Below are 25,422 nucleotides of genomic sequence, written 5' to 3' on the forward strand. Positions count from 1 at the left end.
GCGGCGGCCATTCTCTAACAAAGATGATGCAATTGACATTTCATGTAAAGCATTGATCAATGCTTAACTATATAACCGTCACCTTGAGATGCCGACCCATTGTTCTGATCACTAGAAAAACGCACGTGCACATCCAAAGATAACAAGATAAAGACGAAACTATTATCAGTGTCACCAGTGACCAGTCCTTTGTCATCCAAAGATACCCAAGTAAAGATGCAAGACAGTGAATGTACCAACACCTTTATGATGGCTATTGACATGTCATTGATGTACCCTGCATCCAGTAATGATGCTGTCCCCCCGCCCCTTCCCCCACCACCACACCGGTTTAATCTTTTTTCACAACTGGACCGCAAATTTGAGCATCCAAGGTCAGCTCTATCTCGCAAATGGCACATTGGTGCATGCGAAATCGACAACTCCAATTGTAAACAAAATATACAATATACAACATTAATTTTGGAAATCTGCATATAACTGCAAAGGTGAAACTTAACATCAAATAAGGCGACTAAACGAAATAAGGTAGCATGCTTCCTGCTTCTCAGGTTTCGCTCTTGATTCATGTACATGATAAATTAACCGTGGCAGGAGGTCCCTGCTCTCGGATTTGAATTAAAGGTGCCGGAACAGATATCAGGATACAGTACGACCATAGCATACAGCAGCAAGATAAAGATTCTTGGCCCATTTATCCTGCAAATCGTCAAAAGATCAGGTATAAGAAAGAAAATTAAAGATATTCCAAAAAAAGATTTGATGATTAGTAGAAAGGTTAAATATATTCTAATCATAGCCATGCAATGGACGATGGCTATAAAACATCAAAAACTTTCTCTGTCCAACTAAAATTAAAAAGTGTAAAAATCTGAATACATTGTTGTTGATGAGTTGTGAGATAATTCTTTTACCTTAACATGAGCACTTGGGAAGGCTGAGGTTCGAAGTGTCTCCTGGGTCTCATCCCCAGGCTTGCGCTTTGGTACACTTAGAATGAGTGCAGCCTGATCCCATGTCGCAGCCATTGATGTGATGCGAAAACCATTGTCCCAGCGCTTATGAATACCCTCACTTGGATAAAGAAAGTCTAATTCCACAACCTGAGACAAGAATATTATAGTGCATGACTTGTAGATGCTTCACAAAATGCTTCAGACACATTGACATCGATGCTCAAGGAATCAATATGCTGAGCTAAAGAACCCAAATAACAGCTAAAAGACCCCATATGCTAAACTAAAGAAAATCTTGCTTTTCCTTTTGGTGGACACGCTCAGGGATTATAGACTTCTACTAACTAGTAGGGACAAACTGCAGGGAGGACATTTCAATATGAAACCTCCTGCTAGGAATACAGCAACCAAAGAAGGCTGCCAAACAAATAACAGTAATTGGACTAGGTATTTCAATAACCAATATCTCTAATTAAAGATTTCATGAAGGAAAAAAGAAGGTTGGCTTTTGGCATTTATTTTCATGTAGGTATAAACTTTTCATATAGGCAAAGTGCAAATGTTAATTACCGAGCTGCTAGGTTGATGCTTCAGAATAAGATCAGTAACCACAAGATATGCATTAGGTTATATTTGGAGAGTAATGGTAACCAACCTGATCACTGAACCCAGCATTCCTGGACATGACAATGCCCCATCGGCTTCCTGCAGTTGCCATTGACGTAACATGAAATCCTTCCTTCCACTTCTTATTTATCCATTTATAAGGAAAAGATTCACTGACTTTATAAGACTGCTGTGTATACTGTGTGCCTGAAATGCATTAGGCAGCAAGAGTTACAGACAATTTACAACATTTCAGTGATACAGGAAGAAACTGAAAGGTCACATGAGAATTTGAAGATATCAAAATCAGAATGGTCAACTAATCAGACATGCCATTTGTTGTGAAATGAAGAAACCACAAAATTTTATGAACCAAATGAGAATATGCTCTGAAGACATGCTGGAAACACAGTTACTGGTAGTTATGATCATGGACTCCGGATATGATGAGGGAAGCAAAAGCTTGTGTAATGGGATCAACATGATACCACAATGCATTAAATGTTAAATCTAGTACTTCAAACAATGTCCATCATGTGTACGATCCCCCTCAACAAGAAGTGACTAAAAATTTAGGTGCACGTGACGAGTACAAAAGTACTCCCTCAATACATCAGTAGTGACAGGATCGTAGCTCCAATTTGGGGCAGATGTTTGGCCTCAGGAAAAGATGAGAATTGCACCATAAAGGTGATAATTCTTTATAGTATTTCCAGGTACACATATGGCATAGTATATGTTGACATGGAGGGCACACATGCCTATATATATATAACATAAAGATACCCAAGACAGGCGAAAGAATGTGTAGTAATATATTACTCTTCCAAGCATTTGTTAGATGAAAAATAACATGCATTCTTGTAGGAAGATACATGCATTCAAATATATCAAAATCAAAATGAAATGTATAGATAACCCAATGCAAAAGTTTTGGAATGGGATTGGAGCAGCAAAGATGAGATAACAGACCAACCATAGTCTGTAAATTAAGTGACTTTACCACAGAAGGAACTAACCTTTAGACATCACAACAAGAGAGCTACCATTGTTAGCACCAGCAATAGAGCTAATATAGTAGTTCTTCTCCCACTGTTCCATGATCCATTCCTGTAGAAATATTTACAAAAGATTGTTAAATGGATCTAAGTATCTAACATGTGAAAGATAAATCTGGTCAGAGAAAACTGGTACCTTGTGAAGAAAATATGGAGACAATTCATAAACTTGAGAAGTGAAGCTAGTTCCAGCATCCATAATGAGCGCCCAAAGATTAGAGCATGATGCAACACAACTTATCAATAGACCATCCTCAATTCCTTTCTCCACATGTTGTGCTAAGCGTCCATCAGCCACATTGTAGTGGTACCTAGTTACACAAAGCAAAGCAGATCAGAGTGTACAATGTGGTGCGATGGAAATTAAAAAGAATTCAAATTTATTTTCAAACAGAAATATAGGCAGAGAACAGAATATGCTAAATTTCAGAAAAATAATAAATTAAAAAGTATCAACTTCAACCATTTTAAAATAGTTTATTTTCCAGTTTCCAAGCAATCTCACCAAAATAATTAATGTTTCAGTGAATTCAAAAGTCATTTCATAAAGTCCAAACAATTCTAGACATGGACAGGCAAATCTACATCAACTAGAAGCAGACGCACAAAGATGTATCATTGTAGTGCTTTGAGACTGTTGATAACCATTAACTACTTAAGGAAATCTTGAAAAACAGCCCAGTGAACGGTTTTTGTTGGAGCCAAGGTCTAGTCTACAGTAGCGAAAGACACATCAGATACGAAAGTCCCCAAAATGAATTCCTCACAAATGGAGGATTTGGTTAATAAATTGAGGACCAAATGGTGTCCCAATACACCAGGCTTCCACCAACAATGTCTGTCAATACAGGAGGGCAAGAATAATGCAGTTGTACCTTTACTGGTTATATGGCTGGAACAAATAACCAAACTGGTGCAAGGCAAGTCTTGCTGTGACACAAGGTGACACCCTCAAAATTAATAGCAAATAATATAAGACCAAATCATATGTTTTGGCCAACATTGTCTGTTTTGTGTAACCAGACACTTAAACATCTAATCAGATATAAGCCTAATGGACATCTTACCAGTCACACGCATACAAGCCAGTTATGGGTGACAAGAAGCAATGATGAAAAATTACAAACCTAAAATAATAGATGTCTAAAAGCAACAAAAGAGCTTAAGAAGCAATAATATACCTTTGTTTCATAGGAAGCTTGGCGTTATATACTGATATCCACTGGGTGGCAGGAACTCCCAAGCGAACCTTCTTTCTGGCCTGAGCTTCATCTTCTTCATCAGTAGTCAATCTACCACGCTTCTGACCAACCTGAAAGATAATTTGACCTTAATTTCTGTAGAAGACTAAGTGCTATGTGTTTTCAGCTTCTAATTAAATAAAACTCATAGTGTACCCATGTAGAGCAACGCATCACCTTTTGAGCTCCATCAGTATTGATTGGCCTAATTGCTGGATTCGGTCCAATCAAACTATCAAATAGTGATATTAATTTGGCATAGTTAGGTTCCTCGTCAAACTTCATGTTGACTACAATCTCAAGGAATTGCTTAAAAGGTGGAGGACAGAAACAACAGAGCATCTCAGGAGAAGTTGACATTTTCTTCTTGCAGACCAGAAAAGACTTGTTGTCGCCCTGTGACTCACATAAAAAAGCAAATTGGAAGAAAATGAGAACTATAACACAAACTCGTTGAAAAATATCAATTTGCTGATATTTTAAGTTTTCAACAACCTGGTATCCTTGCCATGGTAACCTGCCTCGGTGAAGAAAAATGAGAGTGTATGCAAGAGACTCCAAATCATCTCTCCTACTTGCAGTTCTTCCTAAATGTGCGTGAACGCTGGCATATCGGACAGTGCCTCTACAAGATATAACGATCGGTTAGTGACATAATCCAGGCCTAATATGTAATTTCTGATTGAAATTATCAAATAACAAAGCACTGACTTACCTGAAAACATCTGGGCGCTGATCATATTCAACATGTTGACCACTTGATGTGTCTCTCCATCTTGTCGCTAAATGCCATCAATACAATAGCAGTTAGGGAAACATGTACAATGAAAGCAAAAAAAACAGTTAAGTGATTAAGTAAATGATAGAGAAAAACGAATATCACCAACAAAAGATAGCTGCTGATAAATGAAATTTTCCTTACCTAATCCAAGGTCAACAAGATACAACTTCTTTTCTTGGGCCGTTGACGGCTGACCGAGCAGAAAGTTTTCAGGCTTGACGTCTCCATGGACATATCTAACATAAATATTTTCAAGTTAACACCAAAGATCCCATCTTCATTTTATGTGAAGCTCACAATATTTCCATATTAAGAAACTGCTTACCCTTTTGAATGCATCTTCTCAAGAATTGATATCGATTCAACAGCAATGCAAGCTACCATTTCTGAAGACATCCTGAAAAGAATACAGAAACAACTATCTGTGAATGTCAAAAGAGGTAATTAGTTATAAGCAGAAAACCATAGCATCTGAAAACACTATGTGCTTATGATTATGAACCTAGCGAAATTAACTAAATCAAACTAAGGCCACATGTTTCACCATAAATATTTGCATTAACACCAGAGTACAGACTGCCAAGAAAAGTCAGGCACATTTATGAAGAGTGAAAATGTAGCTCATACATACAGCATATTTCAAAATAGACATACCTACTTCTGATTATGAACCTAGCAAAATTAACTAAATCAAACTAAGGCCACATGTTTCACCATAAATATTTGCATTAACACCAGAGCACAGACTGCCAAGAAAAGCCACGCACATATATGAAGAGTGAAAATGTAGCTCATACATACAACATGTTTCAAAATAGACATACCTACTTCTTCATCTCAGCTTGCAAGCAAAATAAGCATAAAATAGCATATTCTCATAGAGTGAATGTACATAAGAAAACAAACCAATATATTATGCTACCATGCATCATAACCAGAAAACAGAACAGCGTTAAGTTAATCTTCAAACACCAGATACATCAAATAATATTTAACCATCAAATAGCAACATACTCAAGGACAATTGGATGAGATGTCAAAGATAGCCAAAAAATTGAAATTAAGATTATTCAATGTAAAGTTGATAATATGGCCCAAATAGCAATTTGAGATGCCAGCTTTTAGGTTTTGAACATATTCATCACCAGAAAGATAGTGGAACGTCATGATAATCATGAGCTAGATACTCACGCTTGCCCTGATGAATTCCATGCATCCCACAAACTAGGACCCAGCATATCCATAATCTGCAGATTAAGGAGAAAATTTAAGGAAAAAAGAAGCTCAGAGAGTAAGATGCAAAATGATTGGGCTAAAAATGTTGCATTTCACAAAAGAATCAACTGACCAAGCATTCCATATGATGCGGCAAGAAAAAGAATTGCATAATAGTACTAGGATAAGAACATACCATTACATAATAATCTCCCTGCCGCCCTTTATAATGCACCCTAGGGACACCATGACTACCACCTAGAGCACTGCTTGGAAGGAAGACAGCAGCTTAGAACTAACGAATATAGAATGACTGTGCAAGGATCTATTTTCACATCACATTACTGTCTTACCTGTAGACTTGCCATTCATAAGGTGGACCATAATTACAGCCTTTGCTGCTCCTATGCTCAAATTTTATAGCAACCTGTTGATGAAAGCAACTTGTATGAAACAAAAATTTAAGCAACAACATGCAAACCAACAATCGACCATCAACTAAGCAAAATAAGAAGGTAAACAAAAAGGTACCTCTACTGCACCAGGGCCTGCTGTACGTTCATTGCCCCCAGAGGCACGGCGACCAACAAAAACCTGTCCAAACCCACCTTTACCCAATTTTCTGTCAACCTTATACCAAGGAGACCCGCCTACCTGGACCTGAGATATAAAATGAATGAGAATCAACCATACTATTATTTTTTATTTTAGTTTTTCAGATAAGTAAAAGTACAGAACAAAAGAAGGAAAATTATCCAAAACAAAAGAGGGATGAGTAGGGAAGAAAAAGCTAGAAAGTAGAAACACATGGCAGCTTCTAACAGATGACATAGTAAGAAAGCATGCCACCAGTATCAAAGAAAAACTGTGTATTATGCCCGATTACAGCGCTGCCATGAACTCCGTAATCCATGAAGATCAGGATTGGGACCGTTAAATTACCTGTATAATATATGCACAATATATACAGTAGAATGATAGAGAATAAGAGCTGAGCATAAGAATAAAGCTATCCATAGAGGTGAAGGCAAGATCAGCATGGAGAGCAGAGTAGACCCTGGTCTGAGGAAAACCGTAGGTACACTGACAACACTGGCATAAGTTAAATGTGGATAGGCACATAGTAGTGCGATACATATGTGTGACAAAGAAGAATAAGAACATCAAGTGAGATGAACAAATGAAACCAAGATAAACTAATAAGGACCAAGGAGTGCAAGACGTGTGATTTAATATACCATAACAGCAATGCTGAAGACAAGAACAGGGCGAAGATACCAGAGGTGGTACCAACGAATATACATCAAGATGATTTAGCCACCTGCAGAGTTAGCATGATAAACACCCAAAAGAAGATAGCTTCATGATTAGATAAAAACATATCATCTTATGATGATCTGGACAAGAATAGTAGAGTATCACTAGCACAAAAAGATTACTCCGTGCTTGACATACCCAGATGTGAATCTGCACTAGGGTAACTTCGCTATAAGGTGATGGTGCACGAAGATAGTCAAGAAATTATGTTCTTATACTGAAATCTAATAGAATCCCTACAAACTTGTCTATTAAAGCTGCAACATATAAAATTTTGAAACCAACATAACTCATAAAGCTACAAGAGAACTACCAAATTAGAAAGAATAACAACCGCAACAAGGACAAATGTTGCAAGAAAATACAATAGCAAACTACAATAATGAGGAAATATACCTTTTCTGGGAAAGGGGCAGTGTTCCCTTCCTCTTCCTGCCCAGCGACTCTATTAGCGCTCAATCCACCGCTGTTGTCCCCCATCACTCCCTTCCCCCGAGTGCCGCCTTCTTCTGTTTGTTTCCTTTGAACCCCTCCGCTCTTCTCCTCGTCTTCCACAACCACCACCTCCTTCAAATTATCCTTTTCCTCCTCCTCCTCCTCCTCCTCCTCCCCCTCCGCCTCCTCCCTTAAACCCAACCTCCTCTTCCCAGACCTCGCCCTTGGCCTCCCCTTTGCTGCGACTGCTTCTTGCCTCGCCTCTGCTCTTGTCCTCACACGCCGGTTCTCTACCACTGCCGGCCCCGGCTTCTTCGCCGCCCGGCCCCTCGGCTTCCTTGCTGGAGGATCTAACTTCGCCGACGGCGCTGGAGCACGGACTCCTCGACGCGCCCCGCTCCGCAGCTCGCGCATTCTTCTTCACCCATGCAATCGCGACGCCCCGCGCGGAATCCGACCATTATCTCGTCACTATCGCCCCCGATTATCCGCCATTCCAGCCGTCAAACCCTGGATTCAGCTCCAAAGACGATCAAATCTTCCACCAGATCTTTAGGTTTCTGAAATAAATCGAATAAGAGATCGAAAACAAACCAGATGAAAAGGTGAGAAAGATAGGCTTTCGATCGAAGAGGATTACTTCAATTCCTCCTCGAGCGTCTTCCTGCGAGATCGATCGATCGATCGCCGATGAGTGTGGGGTTTCGCCTGGAAGCGGCTTCGGGGAAAAGAAAAGAGGAAAGAACGACGAAGGAAAAGGAAATGGTTGGAAGCTGAGTGAGGAGAAAACCCTTCGGAGGCAAATATCCGCGAGATCCGAACGGGTATCCATATCACCAGCTACCAAAAAGACTCGCACCCGGATGGTATTTTCCGACAGCTTTTCATGGCAGTGTTCATGGGCCTCGGACCCGGATAGGGTCACTCTTATGAATTATGCCGAATCGGACTAAGACCGAACCCGAGCCTAGATTAAAGTTTTTGGGCCTGACTCTTCTCTGGTCCAAACTAATTAAGCATCCTTTTCTCCTCATAGTTGGATGTAGAAAATAAATTAAAAATAATTAAATATATTTCACCGTTACGTTGTTATGTTTAATTAATATTTTTTAAATCAGTCCTTTTACTTATAATTAAACTAAGACAGTTAATTGTCTAACCAATATAATTAAATATTTTAATTATTTTTATATTATTCAGTTAAAATTAATGGTTTTATTTTAATTATAAGTACATCGACTTGATTTAAGAATTTTTTAAGTATATAAATATAAAATAAATTTAGACATAAATTCCAAACAGTCAAATATATTTACCCTAAATTAAATAAGTAATTTTTTTAATCGTCAAAAAGTAGACAACCTTAATTACATCTTGGACATTCTTGTTGGGCTTGGACCCCGGCGGCAAACTAGATAGTCTTATAGTCAAGTCGGCCAGTAAGAAGACCCTTAGTACTGCTTTTCTCTAATTAAGATAGTGAAAATAGAGGACTTGATTACAATAAACACATTAATCATGAGATATTTTATGAGCGGGGGTAGTAAGAGGTATTCCAAGAGTTAAAAGTCCCTTTCACTTACAACTATAGAATAAGTATTATAATCTTTTAATACTATAAGAAAATAGCTAATATTAGTATAAACTATTCTATTATTTAAATAAATATTAGTATAAAAGATAGTAATTATATTTGATGTGATATAATTTTAATATTAAAAGATCAGAGGATATTGAATTTGTCTTTGAGAAATGAGAATTTGTAGTGTTTTATAGCTAACAATAAAAATACTTTTAATTGGATGTAACCTAATAGTAATAATATTTTTTATGAAATTTTTATAATATAATTATAGTTTATAATATTTTTTTTTACTATTTATAAATTGAACCATATAATTTAGTGAATATGTGTATAGAATATACTATGTTAGATTTGAATTAATACCATAAAAATATTCCGTTAAGTAAATATATATTATTTATAAAATGATTAAAATGCTATTATTTTTAGAATGACAAAAATGCCTTACTATTATTTGGTTGATGATATTCTTTATAATTTTTTAGTATAGTTAACTTAATTCAAAACTTTGGTTTAGTTTAACTAACCGATATAATGACAAAGTATTTTCTATACATATTCACTAAATCATATCGTACGATTTATAAATAGTAAAAATTATAAGGTGTAAATTATAATTTTATTAAAATACAGAGTATTATATGTAAATTTCTCTGATTTTTATATCTTCATTTTCTTTATTCCTCTACCATTTGACTTTGTCTTTCATAGCGACATCCTTCAAGTGCAGCCATTGCGACCACTATGTAAAATTTTTCATTTTCTCTTCCTCATCTTCATTCTTGTGGGAAGAGAGAAAGAGAGAGTGTGATTTGTGAAATTCTATTCTCATCTCTTATCATTACATACTATTATGTCATAGCATTGCATAGAGCATTACATACATAGATTATAATATTATATATATATATTGTCGATTCTATATATATCTTTTCCACCTTTTGTATCATAAACTAGGCATAAGTGTGTAATGCTACGATCTAGGTGTAAACCGAGTATGAAACGGAAGGTGTCGGAACTCAGGCTTGCACCGTATCAAAAATTTAAAGATCCCGCCCAATCATCGACAACGTTCTTAACCACGTTCTCTTCGTACCAACGGACACCAAAGTCTCAAAGTTATTGGAATTCAATCCATTTAATTTTCTCGGACAATTCCACTTCCCGCTCTCTCGCCCTTTCAAAAGTTCCCCAAAATTCCCAAGCGTCTCCAACTCGTCTTCTCCCAAAACCCTAAACTCCTCCATCTCCCCCCCATCTCCCCTCCATCGATCGCGCCGGGGAATCCGAATGACATCGCCGAAGATGACGACTGCCTCGGCAGAGAAGCGCGCTCGCCGCCGGAAGCAGGTGGAGGCGGTGATGGCCGCGCCGTCCACGACCAGGAAGACGCGCCGGTCCAATCCTGCAACGGAGGAGGTCGAAGTGATAGATCTTAATGAGCAAAAAGTTATCGCCAGGAAGAAGCAGAAGAAGACGCCGGTTCCGAAGGCGAAGGGGAAGAAGGCAGTACCTGGGGACGGCGACGATGAGTGTACGGAGGAGCCGGAGTATGGAGAGATGGAGGAGGGAGAGGAGGGAGAGGTGGAGGAGCAGAGAGACGCCCCTAAAAAACGTGTGGCGCAGCCCAAGAAACCCAAGAGGAACGATGGCAGCGAGGATTCAGATGCCTGTTTCATCGGCGACCCTATTCTGGAGGCGGAGGCGAAGCAGCGGTGGCCTAAGAGATATCAGAGGAAGGTAATGCTGTAAAGATTTTATCATGAATTGAAGTAACAATTTAGTGCCACTGATATTATATTCCAATGTTGTTTCCTTTTCTTTTTCTTTGTTTCTTTTTTCTGTTAGAAAGGGGCGTCAGCTTCGACCAGCAATAAAAGGTAAACTTTTGGAACAGTTAATGCTTTTCTAGCTAATGCAGCTCGTTCCCTCCACTAGTCTTCCAATTAATTATCTGAATTTTGCACATTGTTGCAGTGGGGATGAAGAAGAATTGAAGTCTAGTTGCCATTATTTCAAAGCAAAAGTTGAGGATGTTATTTACGACGTTGGAGATGATGTATATGTAAAGGTGAGTTCAGCTACCTATTATTGTGCTAATTCGGTTAAGCTTCTGTTGGATTTTTCAGTTTTTGTTGGCAATTTATTGTACAATTATCTATCAAGAAGTTGATGGCTGTTAGATGAAGCTCCTTACTTTTCCAATCTTTTTTCCCATCCTTTGCTCGCTTAGACTTTAGAAAATGTACTGTTGTCGGCAAGTTGGCCCCAGGTAGTTCATATTAGAGGCCATAGAACTATGATTGCAATCAAATTATATTTGCTATTTGTGAATTCTGGTTCATATGGCCAAATAATCCACAGCTCCTACATCTGGCTTGCTTGCTACATCTAATTTCATTGGTCTAAGGTAAGTCACAGGGAGACAACTCTGCTTACATGCCTGATAGATATAGGAGTACGTGGACAAATAGGTTGGACTCAGTCTTGGCTATTGAATGTTAGTGCACAATCAGCTGGTTTATTAGATTCTTGACTCAACTATATGATATTATTCTGGTTTGCTATACTTTTATGTATTTCTCATCATAACTGTTTGAAAGTTTCAAATACAAATCTTCAAAATGAGAAAAAAAAGAACCGGCATATATGAGCGTGGCCCTGATATATATGATCAGAAAATGAATAAGCATTTATGTTAGACCAAATAAGGTATACTTCTCTAAAATCTAATCTAAAACGTGACACAACTAGCTTCAGATCTGCTTTCATATCTCATCTCGAGGACCAAAAGAACTTGAGCCTTTACCACTTACCAGCATCCTCAATTGTTCTGCATAGAAAATCTACATTGACTTTAGAACTCATGCTGATGGTTATTATTTTCAGGCCGGAGATGGGGAGCCTGATTACATTGGGAGGATAGTTGAATTCTTCAAAGGGGTGGATAACAAATTGTACTTCACTGCTCAGTGGTTTTTCAGAGCAGAGGACACGGTAGGGAATAATTGTATTTGGTTGTATTCTTTGACAGAAATAAGCTTGGGCAAGCTTTTTGAAGCTATACTTGTCACAGGTTATCAAAAGTCATGCTGTACATCATGATCCAAAAAGAGTTTTCTTGTCGGAAGAGAAAAATGATAATGTCCTTGACTGCATAGTCTCTAAGCTCAGAATTGTCCGCGTTGCTCCAAATGTAACTATTAAATTCCCATTGACCATCCACTATGTTATGCTTTTGTCTTTGCACTTGAACTTTGAAGTGAATTAAGTACTCCATATTAATTGTTTCTTAGATTAATTTGGCTGCAAGAGAGGATATTCCTACATGTGATCTCTACTATGATATGTCTTTCTCATTGGCATATTCAACATTTGCGAATTTACCGCCAGGTAACTTTTACTACCTCTTTAATTCCAAGATGTAGCAATGTCTTCCTATCCCCCATCACTTATTGAACAGTAATTTCATTCCTGAGAAGATTATATTCTTACCATACAGAAATAAAGAGAGCAAGTAGTGAAACTTCATCAACAATTTCATCTGAGGGTGCACCTGCAACATGTAAAGACAAATTGCTAGATGACTCTGAGACGTCATCCTCAGGGCAAAAAAATGTAGCATCACTTCTTGACCTTTATTCAGGTTGTGGTGCCATGTCTACAGGTTTATGCTTGGGTGCTGCTCTGTCTGGCTTAAATCTTGAAACAGTGCGTTTACTGTTAATTACTGATACTAGTGCCAATTTGGATACAATCACTTTATTTCAGTGTGCCAATCTTATCAGATCTTCATTTCTTGCAGCGCTGGGCAGTTGATTTGAATAATTTTGCCTGTGAAAGTCTTAAATTAAATCATCCACGAACTGAGGTATAGAAATTTCTTACAATTCAATGAATGACGCTTTAGGTCCTTTGTTTCATTGTTACCCTTGAGAAATATATCTCCCTTTTTCCAGAAAGCAAGTTGAACTTTTCACTTAAGCCTGACTGTATTATTTCTGTTTAAGGTGAGGAATGAAAAGGCTGAAGATTTTCTTGCTCTTCTTAAAGAATGGGACAACTTATGTAGAAAGTATAATGTACGGAGAAATAACATCTCAGCTTCCCATGAGTCTGAATCAGCCTCTTCAGATGATGATGATGATGTCGATGATTCTTCTGGAGTCCCTAGTGGTGAATTTGAAGTTGGAAAGCTTGTTGGTATCTGCTATGGTGACCCACATAACATCGGTAAAGTTGGTTTGAAATTTAAGGTAATTTTAGTGATGTTTTTTTGAGTCATCTATATTTTCCTAGTATTGAGAATACCTTTTCTAGCACATTTAAAAAAAAAATTATGATGAGTTGTCTCATTTTGATTAGGTTTAATGTGGCTCGGATGAGATGTCTTTAAATTTATATGTGAGAATTTGTTTGTCTGTTTCTTTTTAAGACGTGAGTATTTGTTACTATAGGTGCGTTGGAAAGGCTATGGGCCAAGTGAAGACACATGGGAGCCTCCTGAAGGATTAAGGTAACTTTTTTCTAATACAATCCTTTACCTGTCCTCCAACTTCTATAACTTTTTTTTTCCCTCTTTTGTGAACCCATTCTATCAGCAAATGCCAAGAAAAAATTAAAGAATTTGTGTGCAATGGATATCGAAAGAATATTTTACCTTTGCCTGTAAGTTTGTTGTCCCTTTTCCCATATTTCTGCTTTAATTTTTCTGAATGGATGATACTATTGTTTTCTTTACTAAATGTTGTTTTTTTTCCTGATTTGCTTGTTAAGGGCAATGTTGATGTAGTATGTGGTGGACCGCCCTGCCAAGGCATAAGTGGGTATAATAGATTTAGGAAATTTTCGGCTCCACTTGAGGATGATAAAAATAAACAAATGGTTGTGTTTATGGATATTGTGGATTTTCTCAAGCCAAAATACGTTCTTATGGAGAATGTGGTAGATATACTTAAGTTTGCACGTGGGTTCCTTGGAAGATACGCATTGAGTCGGCTTGTCTCGATGAACTATCAAGCTAGGTTGGGCTTGATGGCTGCGGGATGCTATGGTCTTCCACAATTTCGGATGCGTGTTTTCCTTTGGGGCGCCCTTCCATCAGAGGTTTGCATCTTTGCAGCTTCAATGTTACTAGTGTAACTATTTTACTTGGTTCTAAGTTATATGATTTAATGTGAAGATTCTTCCACAATATCCACTGCCTACACATGATGTCGTTGTCCGAGGTGGTGCTCCTAATGAGTTCGAGGTATGTTAAAAGTAAACGTTTGCCCTTTTATTTGCCTAGATCTAATGCTCGTTACTTTCTTGCAGCAAAACATTGTTGCGTACGATGAAACACAAGATAGGGACCTAAAGAAAGCACTATTACTTGCTGATGCAATATCAGATTTGCCACAGGTAGACTCCTTGTTCTTTTCATCATTTAGTAGCGACCAAATGTTTCCTTTTCTTTTGTTGTTCTTTGTCAATTCTTTTATTTTTATTTTTTTTCTGTGCATTCCTAGGTTGGTAATTATGAAGAGCAGGATGAGATGCCATATGGTGGTCCTCCACGAACAGAATTTCAGCGCTTTATTCGGCTCAGTCGATGTGGTATTAAACATAAAACTCTATCTCCATTTAAATTTAACATAGTCTATTACTATTTAGATGGCTGTGTAAGATTCCATGGCTAGGACCACAGGGTAATGAAAAATATCTTCCTTACCTTCTACAATTTGTTTCTTTATCTCCACTCTGTTATCATGCCAACCTTTAAATATATCGTTCCAGAGAATTCTGATGATCTACTTTGTATATGGGAATAGGAATGCTGCTTTTCTATGTTATCATGCCATACTTTAAAATCACTGCCGTATCTCTTTATATTACCTTTTCTTTATGGTTCTTGTTATGCAGATCTAATGGACTTCTCCTTTGGGATCGAAAGACCTATTGGTAAAAGTAAATTGTTGGATCACCAGCCTCTAAGACTCAACAAGGATGATTACCTTCGAGTCTGCCAAATTCCCAAAAGAAAGGTTTGCGATTATTGAGACACTTGTTTTCCAAGAAGATATGCAGAGTATGTGGTGTCATCCTTTCCTCTTTTCTTTCATTTGCATCACAGGGAGCCAACTTTCGTGATTTGCCTGGTGTAAAGGTTGGCGTAGATAATGTTGTTGAGTGGGATCCGTCGGTAGAAAGGGTGCTACTTCCCTCAGGGAAGCCTTTGGTAACAAATTCTTCCATGGCTATTCAATCGCATGAACGTAACGTTCAAGTTCTGATTATTTATTTTTCTCTCTGTTTCTCGCTTAATACTTCATTACTGCAGGTACCGGACTATGCCATGTCGTACATAAGGGGAAAGTCCATGAAGTAAGATATTGCTCTCTCTCTCGCCGTCTCAGTTTTAACATTTGCATGAGACGGTGTCATTTTGTGTGATAAGAATTACCTACTTGCAGAAACTAGTTATGGACTTTTGCCATACAACCTTTGTACTGATACGTGTAGGGTCGTGCGCCTCTTATCCTTTTCTGATCCTCTATTGCTGGAAGCCTCGTGCACCAGACCTGGTTGGTAATCTTACATCAGACATCTTTTGATGATCTTTTGCAGGCCATTTGGGCGTCTGTGGTGGGATGAAACTGTGCCCACAGTTGTGACAAGGGCTGAGCCTCATAATCAGGTAAGCTTAGATGAAAATATGTACGTATCTTGTGCAGTTTTGATTTATTAATGATACTAAGAAATTATATCCATCAACAGATCATCTTGCATCCAGAACAAGATAGAGTGCTAACAATCCGGGAGAACGCAAGACTGCAGGGTTTCCCTGATTATTATAAACTCTGTGGCCCGCTGAAACAGCGGTAATGCTTTACCCTCGTAAAAGGCTACTTTATTTTATCTTATGTTTGAGTATAAGAGATTAAACTTGTGATTCCCTGTCAGCTTGTTCCGTCCTATCTTTAGTTTTTCCTTGAATCTGAATCAGGTATATACAAGTTGGCAATGCCGTTGCAGTACCTGTTGCTCGTGCACTAGGATATGCGCTTGGGCTGGCCTTCCAGGGAAACACTGATGGCCAGGCCGTGTTCACTCTTCCTAAAAGCTTTACTTGTTTGGGGCAAGCAACTTCTACAACTGCAAGCACTAAAGGAGTAGGCGAAGTTGTCGAGTGATTGTAGAGTAATAATTCTTACTGATTGCGTTGTATCTCTAATTTGTGTGGCATAATTAAACCTATTGTATTATGTCAAATATTTTTTAGGGTGGGGTATCCAATGTATTACGTTGATGGTTGATAAGAGTGTTCAATCAACATCTCTTATTGCGTGCCATTTATCAACAAAACCATATAGTTTTATGGATTGCTGTTGTATTCATAAGCTTTATTATTATACTTAGATATGGACGTTAATGAAACAAAAGGGTTTGTTCATCGCCCCCTTCTTTTTTCTGTTATTTTCAGTTCCCCGTTTTTCTCTTTTTAAATATCTAATTTAACCCTTATTTTTAGGTTTTTTCTGTAGACTCTCTTGGGCATATTTAACATTTTTATATAGTGATGATAATTAATTTTAATTTAACTTGTAAGGAAAAACTAAGGGGCTGATTTGATAGGCCAAAAGGATGTAATGAATTATAAATAAGCAAAAGAAAACAAAGGGGTTGATACAGGAATTTCTTATAATTTTCCGCCATAAATGTTATCAGAAATGAAACATTGAGGTAGAAATTAACTACCCATTCTTTAGAAATATGTATATTAAATGATGAAGTCATAGGTGCGATAGTATTATTACACTTTATTTCTTACTGAAACATATATTTTCCTCTGCACCCTGGATCTCTTAAAATGATTGGTTAGTGTGACGGGTTTTAAGTTAGGCTTGAATATCGATTCAGAGAGACCGACTCATGTCGGATCTTCAATCTCTATTACGTCCGGTTTGCGTCCGCTGTCAAGAGTCTCGAGATGGACGACTTAAATCTGGCCTGAAATTCGAAGCCAAGTTTAATGTTCCTACACTAAACCAAGTTTAATGTTCGCAATGGCGCGGAATATTTTTAATTTTATACAATTAAAGACTTTGGTAATTGTCTGACCAGTGAATCTAAAAGTAGAGTGTAAATAATAATTTATATAAATTAGAGGGTGTAATTATAAATATCCCATTTCTTTACCACTGCTTATATGCTTCACCGCCAGCCATAGTCAAGAGGTTCCATTTCGCCTCGCGTTAGTTTCTCTTTAGTCTCGCGCACCGGAGCGGATCCGAATCTTCTCCTCCTCTTCGTTTTCTCCTTCGTCGTCTCGGCGGATCTCGCGATTCCGAGATGGCTCAGCCCCTGGTGAAGAAGGACGATGACAGAGACGACGAAGGTCGATTTCCCTCTCCCTCTCTCTCTTTAGAATCTAACGAGTTCGATTGCCGATCTCGAGTCTATTATTCGTTTTCTCTATGGATCCGTGATTCCTCGTGGTTTCGGATCTTATCTCCGCACGAATCCTTGATGCTTTGTGAGGTTCAGGAGGTCTCGATCTAGATCCGCACCGTTTGGATCTGGAACTGTGGAGAGGATTTCTGCTTGATCTGATGAAATTATTGGTCATTGGCATTGGAATGAAGAAGTTCGATCTTTCTATGTTACTTTTCCTGCGTTATAGTCTTTGAATGCTTAGATCTGGATAGTGTTCACCTCGTATGAGAAGATAATGTGGAAAATCTGGAGTAACTCTAGGGTTTCTTTGTTGCGTTTCGCGCAGTGGATTACTCTCCGTTTCTCGGGATAGAGAAGGGTGCAGTCCTGCAGGAGGCCAGAGTTTTCAATGATCCTCAACTGGATGCCAGGAGATGCTCTCAGGTTAGCAAAATGAACAATTTGGCGGTTCCGTTTCTTTGCTTCTTGATATTGAGATAGTCCACTGTTTTTTTTTGGTGTGATTTTGGAAATTGTAGGTCATAACCAAACTTTTGTATTTGCTTAATCAAGGAGAAACCTTTACCAAGGTAAGAGTTTATTGTAATTTTAGATGTAAATGCGCAGCTCTCTTGATTGCCGAGGTCTTGACATTTCTGAGCTATTATGCAGGTTGAGGCTACGGAAGTATTTTTTGCTGTAACTAAATTGTTCCAGTCAAAGGATACTGGGCTTAGAAGAATGGTATATCTAATGATCAAGGAGATTTCTCCGTCTTCTGATGAGGTTAGACGACACTCCTCTATGATAAACATTTTATTTCTCTTGTACATTTTAATTTGGGAGTGACTGTTCTCGTTGCTTATTATAGGTCATTATTGTCACCAGTTCACTGATGAAAGATATGAACAGTAAGACTGATATGTATCGTGCCAATGCTATTCGAGTTCTTTGTAGAATAACTGACGGCACTCTTCTTACCCAAATTGAGAGATATTTAAAGCAAGCAATTGTTGACAAAAACCCTGTTGTTGCTAGTGCTGCTCTTGTTAGTGGCATTCACTTGCTCCAGGTACTACCACATCCCCCCTCAGCAAATGTTATGATTTTGTATCGCTTGAGCTTTGTACTTATACAGTGCTTTAAACAGACAAACCCAGAAATTGTCAAAAGATGGAGCAATGAGGTTCAGGAAGCAGTTCAATCAAGAGCTGCTCTTGTACAGTTTCACGCTCTTGCACTTCTTCATCAGGTATGCTATAATTCAGCTCTTCGCCTTTTTTAAATTTGATATGGATGCGGTAATGATCTAGTGAAAGATTTATAAAGTGCAGGAGAATTTTTATCAGAGTTAGAACTGAAATCATATTACAAATCTTGGAGCGAAATGAATACTTGATAATTGGATTTCAATATTTCGTGCTTTGTAAATCTAGCGGTTAGCCATTTCTGTCTAGTTGAGGTGGTGGGAATTGATTAATAATTTCAGTTATATTGGTTACAAATGAAGTTGTAGAACAATATGGCGTTCTAGGTTTGTAAATTGTTGTGTTGCACCACTTATTGTGGGAGAACATGTGGCCTTCTGGTATGCAAATTGCACAGTTCAGCACTTTTTAACATCTGAATTCTTTTTCCATAAGCAAGTTATTACTAGTTCACAAAACAAGAAGAAGATGAGCAATGATGAAGGTACAAGTGGTGATTAGCTCAGAATTGACAAATTTATCTTCTAATCCATACATTTTGGTAAAAAAGTCTGTAGCATAAAATCATAAACCAGCACTAGGAAATGCCAAAAAAAAAAAAAAAAAGAAAAGAAAAGAAAAAGTAGATGATAAAAAGTACGGAACTAAATTGATAATTGCTATATGGTTGTATCTGCTTTGTTGTAGTTATAACTCTGGTTTAGTACAACTGTACAAGGCTACATTTAGGGTGAAAGATTATGTGTACTACAGAACATTCGAGCTGCATCTTTTGACCATATGTTTGTTTGGAATTTATTTGTATTTTTTTGAAAGTTTTGTCTTTTATGTTTTCCATATATTAGCCTGGTTAGGCAGGAGCTTCACTGGTAGGCCCTTTTTTTATCCTTATCTTATGTTTTGCTTGAACATACCTGTCTGTAATGTGATATTTATGTTTGTGGATTATGAATCTACATAGAATTACTTTTGTTCTTATGATTTTGCAGATTAGACAAAATGACCGCTTAGCTGTTAGCAAGCTCGTTACCAGTTTAACAAAGGGATCAGTCCGCTCACCCTTGGCTCAATGCCTTCTTATTAGATATACTAGCCAGGTACACCTGTTTGACTCCTATAAGGCAACAAAATAATTAAGTTTCTGAAAATTAAGCGGTGATTTGTCAGGTTATTCGAGAATCAAGCATGAATACGCAAACTGGAGACCGTCCATTTTTTGATTACCTCGAATCCTGCCTCAGGCACAAAGCAGAAATGGTTATATTGGAAGCTGCAAGAGCAATAACTGAATTAAGTGGTGTTACTAGCCGTGAGTTGACTCCTGCAATTACTGTGCTACAGTTATTTTTGAGTTCATCAAAGCCAGTTCTCCGGTTTGCAGCTGTCCGCACGCTCAATAAGGTCTATCCTCCTGATTGTTTGGATTGTTGAACCCATTTCTGCTGCTACTCATAGCTTATCCACATTGAGTAAATAATTGATTTCGTTTTTTTCCTATGGATTTTTTTTTTCATTACAAGAATTATGTTTCTTGTAGTACTTCTGGGAAAAATTTATGTTCCTTCTTGGTTGCATCTCCATCTTTTGGTACTTGATAGAACTTTTTTTAAAATAAAGTGTACAGTTCAGAGTTTGAATTGCAACCTAGATAGGGAAAAATAGGAGTCTAAATCATACAGCTAGTACATAACCCTACAGCTGCAGGTACTATTTTCCAGCCTGTTCTTTTGACTCCTGATGATGGTCTTTGTATGATACAAATTTTATGTTTGATAGTACGGCTGTGATTGGGGCACTGGAATGTTCCTGGCTTCGTTTATTTCCTGAACAGTTTGGATATTGTAAGGGAGTGACATACTATCTGTTTGTCTCCACTCAGTGCACAAGGGTCTGCCGAAGCGCAGATTTTTAGTCACTTACTCTCTAAATCTAGCATTAAACAACATATATTATGCATGTTGGGTCACACAAAGGCAATGATACGTTTCTGTTGCTTGATAAATGAATGTTGGTAACTATATTGTGATTCTATTTCAATTTTTTATGTGGATTTTTGTTATTCTCTAGGAGTTTTTAAGTGTCCAAATTATTACTAACAAATTTTGTTGTTAGGTCAAATATTTGTTGGGCTAATTAAAGTTATTATCTGCCATTTGTTACAATAATCTGTTTTCTTTCTTGTGACTTCTTACTGTTATATATATTGTACCATTTTCTTGCAGGTTGCTATGACACATCCTTTGGCAGTTACGAATTGCAACATAGATATGGAAAGCTTAATCTCAGACCAGAATAGAAGCATTGCTACTCTTGCCATTACCACACTTCTTAAAACTGGCAATGAATCAAGTGTAGACCGCTTGATGAAACAAATAACAAATTTCATGTCCGACATTGCTGATGAGTTCAAGATTGTCGTTGTGGAAGCCATACGGTCTCTATGCCTGAAGTTCCCTCTCAAGTATCGCTCACTGTATGTGACATTGCTTAATACTTTCTTTTGCATTTCAGATTTTGATTGAAAAATATTCCTTGATTTAGAACCTTTTCATGTATTTTACAGGATGAATTTCTTAAGCAATATTCTCAGAGAAGAAGGGGGTTTTGAATATAAAAAAGCTATTGTCGATTCAATTGTTATTCTCATCAGAGATATACCAGATGCTAAAGAAAGTGGTTTGTTTCACCTTTGTGAATTCATTGAAGATTGTGAATTCACATACCTGTCTACTCAGGTAACTCTTATGTGGTTCATCTTTGAAATATTGAACTTTCAATGTCCTTCATTTCCTCTTTGGACCTCACAAGTATCTCTCATACAGTCATATTGTTCTTCACTTTTATTTTTATCTATATACTCTGCAATTCCTTAATTTTAGGAATGGATATTTTATGTTCTCGGAATGCTGTGCAGTAGTGTTTGTGTACTTGGATATTTCTCCTCTCTGAACCTTGCAAGTATCTTTCATAGTCATATTGTTCTTCACTTGTCTTTTCACTTATATACTCGAAAATATCATTATTTTAAGAATGAATACTTTGATGTTCTTGTAATGCAGTATTGTAGTGGTTGTCTACTTGATTAAATCATAATACTGGTTGCTTATGTTACAATCAGATACTACACTTTTTGGGAAATGAAGGTCCAAAGACATCAGACCCTAGTAAATATATCCGTTATATTTACAACCGTGTTATCCTTGAAAATGCTACAGTTCGTGCTAGTGCAGTTAGTACCTTGGCAAAGTTTGGTGCGATGGTTGATTCATTGAAGGTATATTAGAAACATAGATCAAATATATGTAAGTTTGCTTTAAGCATATACCTTTTATGATCTATCATTTGATCATTTTGCTTTATTCTCTGCAGCCTCGAATATTTGTTCTTTTACGACGTTGCCTATTTGATAGTGACGATGAGGTAAGCATTACAAACTCTGCATGTTCTTTATTGTCTTTTGGGAATGCATGAGGGGAGATCTACACTGAACAATAGTTGTCTAAATTATCAATAAAAGGTCTTTGCGCCATTTCTTTTAAGCCATCATTCTAGCACTGCAGAGAAGATTGTTAGCATAATGACAGGAGATTCTCCTATCTACCTTAAGCATATATTGGACAATCAGATGCCATGAGTTTGTCAATCTTGAATGTCTATTAGTCTTTTAGTTATTCTGAATCTATGACGCTCCCTTGGAAAGTAATTTCCTCTCATTTGCCATGCCCCATGATATATGGAGAATTATTTTCTATATATTTGTAGTGCCCTAATCAATGTGAATACTGATTAGGGCACTAACTAGATGACTGAATTAATTGTAACAAGAGTTTGCATTTCTTCAGTGAGAATTTGGACAATTACAAGTAGATTTTATTATGCTGTTTTGCCGTAGGTTCGTGACAGGGCTACACTCTATCTCAAGACAGTTGGTGGTGAAGTTGCAGTTGGCCAAACTGAAAAAGATGTGAACGAATTCCTTTTCGGTGCTTTTGATGTTCCACTTATCAACTTGGAAACAAGCCTGCGAAATTATGTACGTACTGCTTTGAGGTTTCATTAGTGGTCCCTTTCATTATGCTCTTCATTCATACTTGTTTGCATGTTGCAACAGGAGGCCTCCGATGTACCTTTTGATATTGACTCTGTGCCTAAGGAAATTAAATCACAACCTCTTGCAGAGAAAAAGGCTCCAGGTAAGAAACCTACAGGTCTGGGGGCTCCTACAAATGGTCCAGTTTCGCCTGTTGATGCATATGAGAAGTTGCTGTCATCCATTCCTGAGTTCTGTAGCTTTGGGAAGCTCTTCAAGGTCATTTTTGGTGCTCAATTTGGGAGAGAAAGAAAACCTTAACAATAAATGCAACAATAATAACTTAATCTTCTTCCATTCTTTTTCTCAGTCATCAGCACCTGTAGAGCTGACAGAAGCCGAGACTGAATATGCAGTTACAGTGGTGAAGCATATCTACGATGAGCATGTTGTACTCCAATACAACTGTACAAATACAATACCTGAACAGCTGCTGGAAAATGTAAATCACTGTCTTCTGAGGACTTTGGAATCATTAGTTAGCATTGTTTCTTATTTTTCTTTCCTCCAGGTGACTGTTTTTGTTGATGCCTCGGATGCTGAGGAATTCGCTGAAGTTGCATCAAAGCCTTTGAGAAGCTTACCTTACGACTCACCAGGGCAGACTTTTGTTGCTTTTGAGAAGCCAGAAGGTGTTCCTGCTGTTGGGAAGTTCTCAAATTTATTGAAGTTTATTGTTAAGGAGGTATTGTTTATACATGTGCTTCTTTGCTGCCTAGGAGTTATTATTGTACTTTTATCTTCATGTGTATATTATGTTATCATGGTTATTTTACTTATTAAGTAGGGCTAAATGAGTAAATGCAACAGAGTAATACACTTCCTTGTAAAGCTTCATTGTTCTTAATCAAGAAAATGCTTGATTGATTTATAAGGAACACTAATCAGCCTGATATGGTCTTTAGGTATTTAAGGACTCTTGAACTCACTGACCCTCCTTGGTTCTCCTACATGATAGTTGAAGTTGCTTTCTCCTTTAATAGAACATCTAAAATACATTAATCAAGCATCAACCACATCTTCATTTGCAGAAATTGTTGCACTATTATCTGAGTTTTTTCTTTGGCCTTGCTGGTTGAATGGGATCCTTTACCCAATAGGGACTATTACAATGCATATAATTCTAATGTTCTAACTCTCATTATGTCACCTGTCAGGTTGATCCAGCAACAGGGGAAGCTGAGGAAGAAGGCGTTGAAGATGAATACCAGCTAGAAGATTTTGAAATCGTTGCAGCAGACTATATGCTAAAGGTAGGAGTTTCCAACTTCAGAAATGCTTGGGAAAGTATGGGCCCAGATAATGAGCGAATTGATGAGTATGGCCTCGGTGTGAGGGAGAGCTTGGCTGAGGCTGTGAGTGCTGTTATAAACATCCTTGGCATGCAGCCATGCGAGGTCAGTTACTCCTAGTTTATCTTGTTTTATACCAGTGCCTTTCATTCTTTGAATTCCTCTTTGTTTGGAACACATGCTCTGTATGATATAGCCAAATATCTTTCCTAACTTCAGTTACCTAAGCATAGGTCCTCTTGTTAGCATATTGCCATTGCTGGTTTGAATTATCCTGCATCTCCTGTATGTTACTTTAATTTTGTCAGATATTGTTTGAATGATAATTGTTTCCGTATATATTCTTCACTAGAAAGATATATTCAGAAGATGGTCACAATTTGACGCCTGACTACTCTTAACAGGGAACTGATGTGGTGCCAAATAATTCGAGATCACACTCTTGTTTGCTGTCTGGGGTGTTCATGGGGGATGTCAAAGTTCTGGTCAGGTTGTCTTTTGGAATCAGTGGGCCCAAGGAAGTGGCGATGAAACTTGCAGTTAGATCAGAAGATCCAGACGTTAGCGATAAGATCCATGAAATTGTTGCTGAAGGCTAATGCAAGTCCTCAAATTTTCACCTAGATGGTACACAAGCAGTATTTTTGTTTCCTGCATTTGATGAAAAAGTTGAATTTGAAGGTTGTCGGAGAACCCCTGGTTTGAAGTATCTGAAGCGAGTTAATTGATAAAGAGTAAATAACCTTCTTTGGTTTACTTGGACTTTGTGTAAAACTTATTTTTATTCCTTTCATAGTTAAATCTTGCGGACAATCATTACAAGGCCTCAACTTTCCCCGACGTTTGTCTTATTTTACTCTTGATGTAAATGGGAAGCTCTACTACAGTTCTTTCGGTAACTTAAGATGAGGTGGTGATATCATATGAACAGAGGAAATTGTTATGTATCTTTATTTGCTCGAGTGTTACTAGCCGACGTAATCAAAATAGATGCCTACCCTACCCTCAGTTCAATTGTGAACTAAAAGTGTTTTTTTTCTTAAAAAATGATGTAGCTTAATATTAATTTATTATTCTCTGTCCTTTTATTCTATACATCTTTTAGAAATTAATTTAATAATAATTTAAAATTATTATTTTGCCCATAAATTAAACTACACCTAATTTCAATACAAATTCACTATTTTTTATTATTTAATATTAATTCTATTTACATCACA

General features: G+C 37.5%; 3 protein-coding genes across 4 annotated transcripts; 2 read left to right on the forward strand and 1 right to left on the reverse strand.

Annotated features, from left to right (window-relative positions):
- Nucleotides 1–449: 449 nt before the first annotated feature.
- LOC140773050 (casein kinase 1-like protein HD16) lies at nt 450–8,407 on the reverse strand. 2 transcript variants are annotated; one of them, XM_073115388.1, is made up of 17 exons: nt 8,250–8,407; nt 7,571–8,169; nt 6,389–6,517; nt 6,211–6,284; nt 6,054–6,123; nt 5,834–5,889; nt 4,968–5,039; nt 4,784–4,878; nt 4,577–4,643; nt 4,357–4,486; nt 4,039–4,257; nt 3,802–3,932; nt 2,757–2,931; nt 2,582–2,672; nt 1,612–1,769; nt 915–1,103; nt 450–699 (listed from the first exon to the last, which is right to left on the reverse strand). In XM_073115388.1, exons 2-17 carry the CDS (start codon nt 8,021–8,023, stop codon nt 640–642), a joined length of 2,169 nt encoding a protein of 722 aa, XP_072971489.1. In that variant the 5' UTR covers nt 8,024–8,169; nt 8,250–8,407; the 3' UTR covers nt 450–639. The 2 variants fall into 2 exon arrangements, with proteins under 2 accessions (XP_072971489.1, XP_072971488.1); XM_073115387.1 differs by having other exon boundaries at nt 7,571–8,119; nt 8,204–8,386.
- Nucleotides 8,408–10,381: 1,974 nt separating this feature from the next.
- Nucleotides 10,382–16,615, forward strand: LOC140772935 (DNA (cytosine-5)-methyltransferase CMT3-like). Its single transcript, XM_073115198.1, has 21 exons — nt 10,382–10,934; nt 11,043–11,074; nt 11,172–11,265; nt 12,084–12,191; nt 12,271–12,390; nt 12,491–12,587; nt 12,697–12,905; nt 13,000–13,065; nt 13,205–13,450; nt 13,652–13,710; nt 13,796–13,862; nt 13,971–14,300; nt 14,377–14,445; nt 14,511–14,597; nt 14,705–14,792; nt 15,099–15,220; nt 15,310–15,414; nt 15,517–15,560; nt 15,804–15,873; nt 15,954–16,057; nt 16,183–16,615. Exons 1-21 carry the CDS (start codon nt 10,485–10,487, stop codon nt 16,367–16,369), a joined length of 2,754 nt encoding a protein of 917 aa, XP_072971299.1. The 5' UTR covers nt 10,382–10,484; the 3' UTR covers nt 16,370–16,615.
- A 779-nt stretch (nt 16,616–17,394) lies between these two features.
- LOC140773519 (coatomer subunit gamma-2) lies at nt 17,395–25,151 on the forward strand. Its single transcript, XM_073116123.1, has 18 exons — nt 17,395–17,574; nt 17,959–18,056; nt 18,152–18,202; nt 18,285–18,398; nt 18,484–18,684; nt 18,763–18,864; nt 19,810–19,917; nt 19,988–20,221; nt 21,043–21,293; nt 21,384–21,555; nt 21,939–22,094; nt 22,190–22,240; nt 22,713–22,853; nt 22,932–23,129; nt 23,221–23,352; nt 23,422–23,595; nt 24,068–24,307; nt 24,607–25,151. Exons 1-18 carry the CDS (start codon nt 17,529–17,531, stop codon nt 24,799–24,801), a joined length of 2,664 nt encoding a protein of 887 aa, XP_072972224.1. The 5' UTR covers nt 17,395–17,528; the 3' UTR covers nt 24,802–25,151.
- The last annotated feature ends 271 nt before the right edge of the window (nt 25,152–25,422 follow it).

This window comes from Typha angustifolia, chromosome 13 (genome assembly GCF_048772165.1).
Source record: "Typha angustifolia cultivar Huaian chromosome 13, ASM4877216v1, whole genome shotgun sequence".
NCBI lineage: Eukaryota > Viridiplantae > Streptophyta > Magnoliopsida > Poales > Typhaceae > Typha > Typha angustifolia.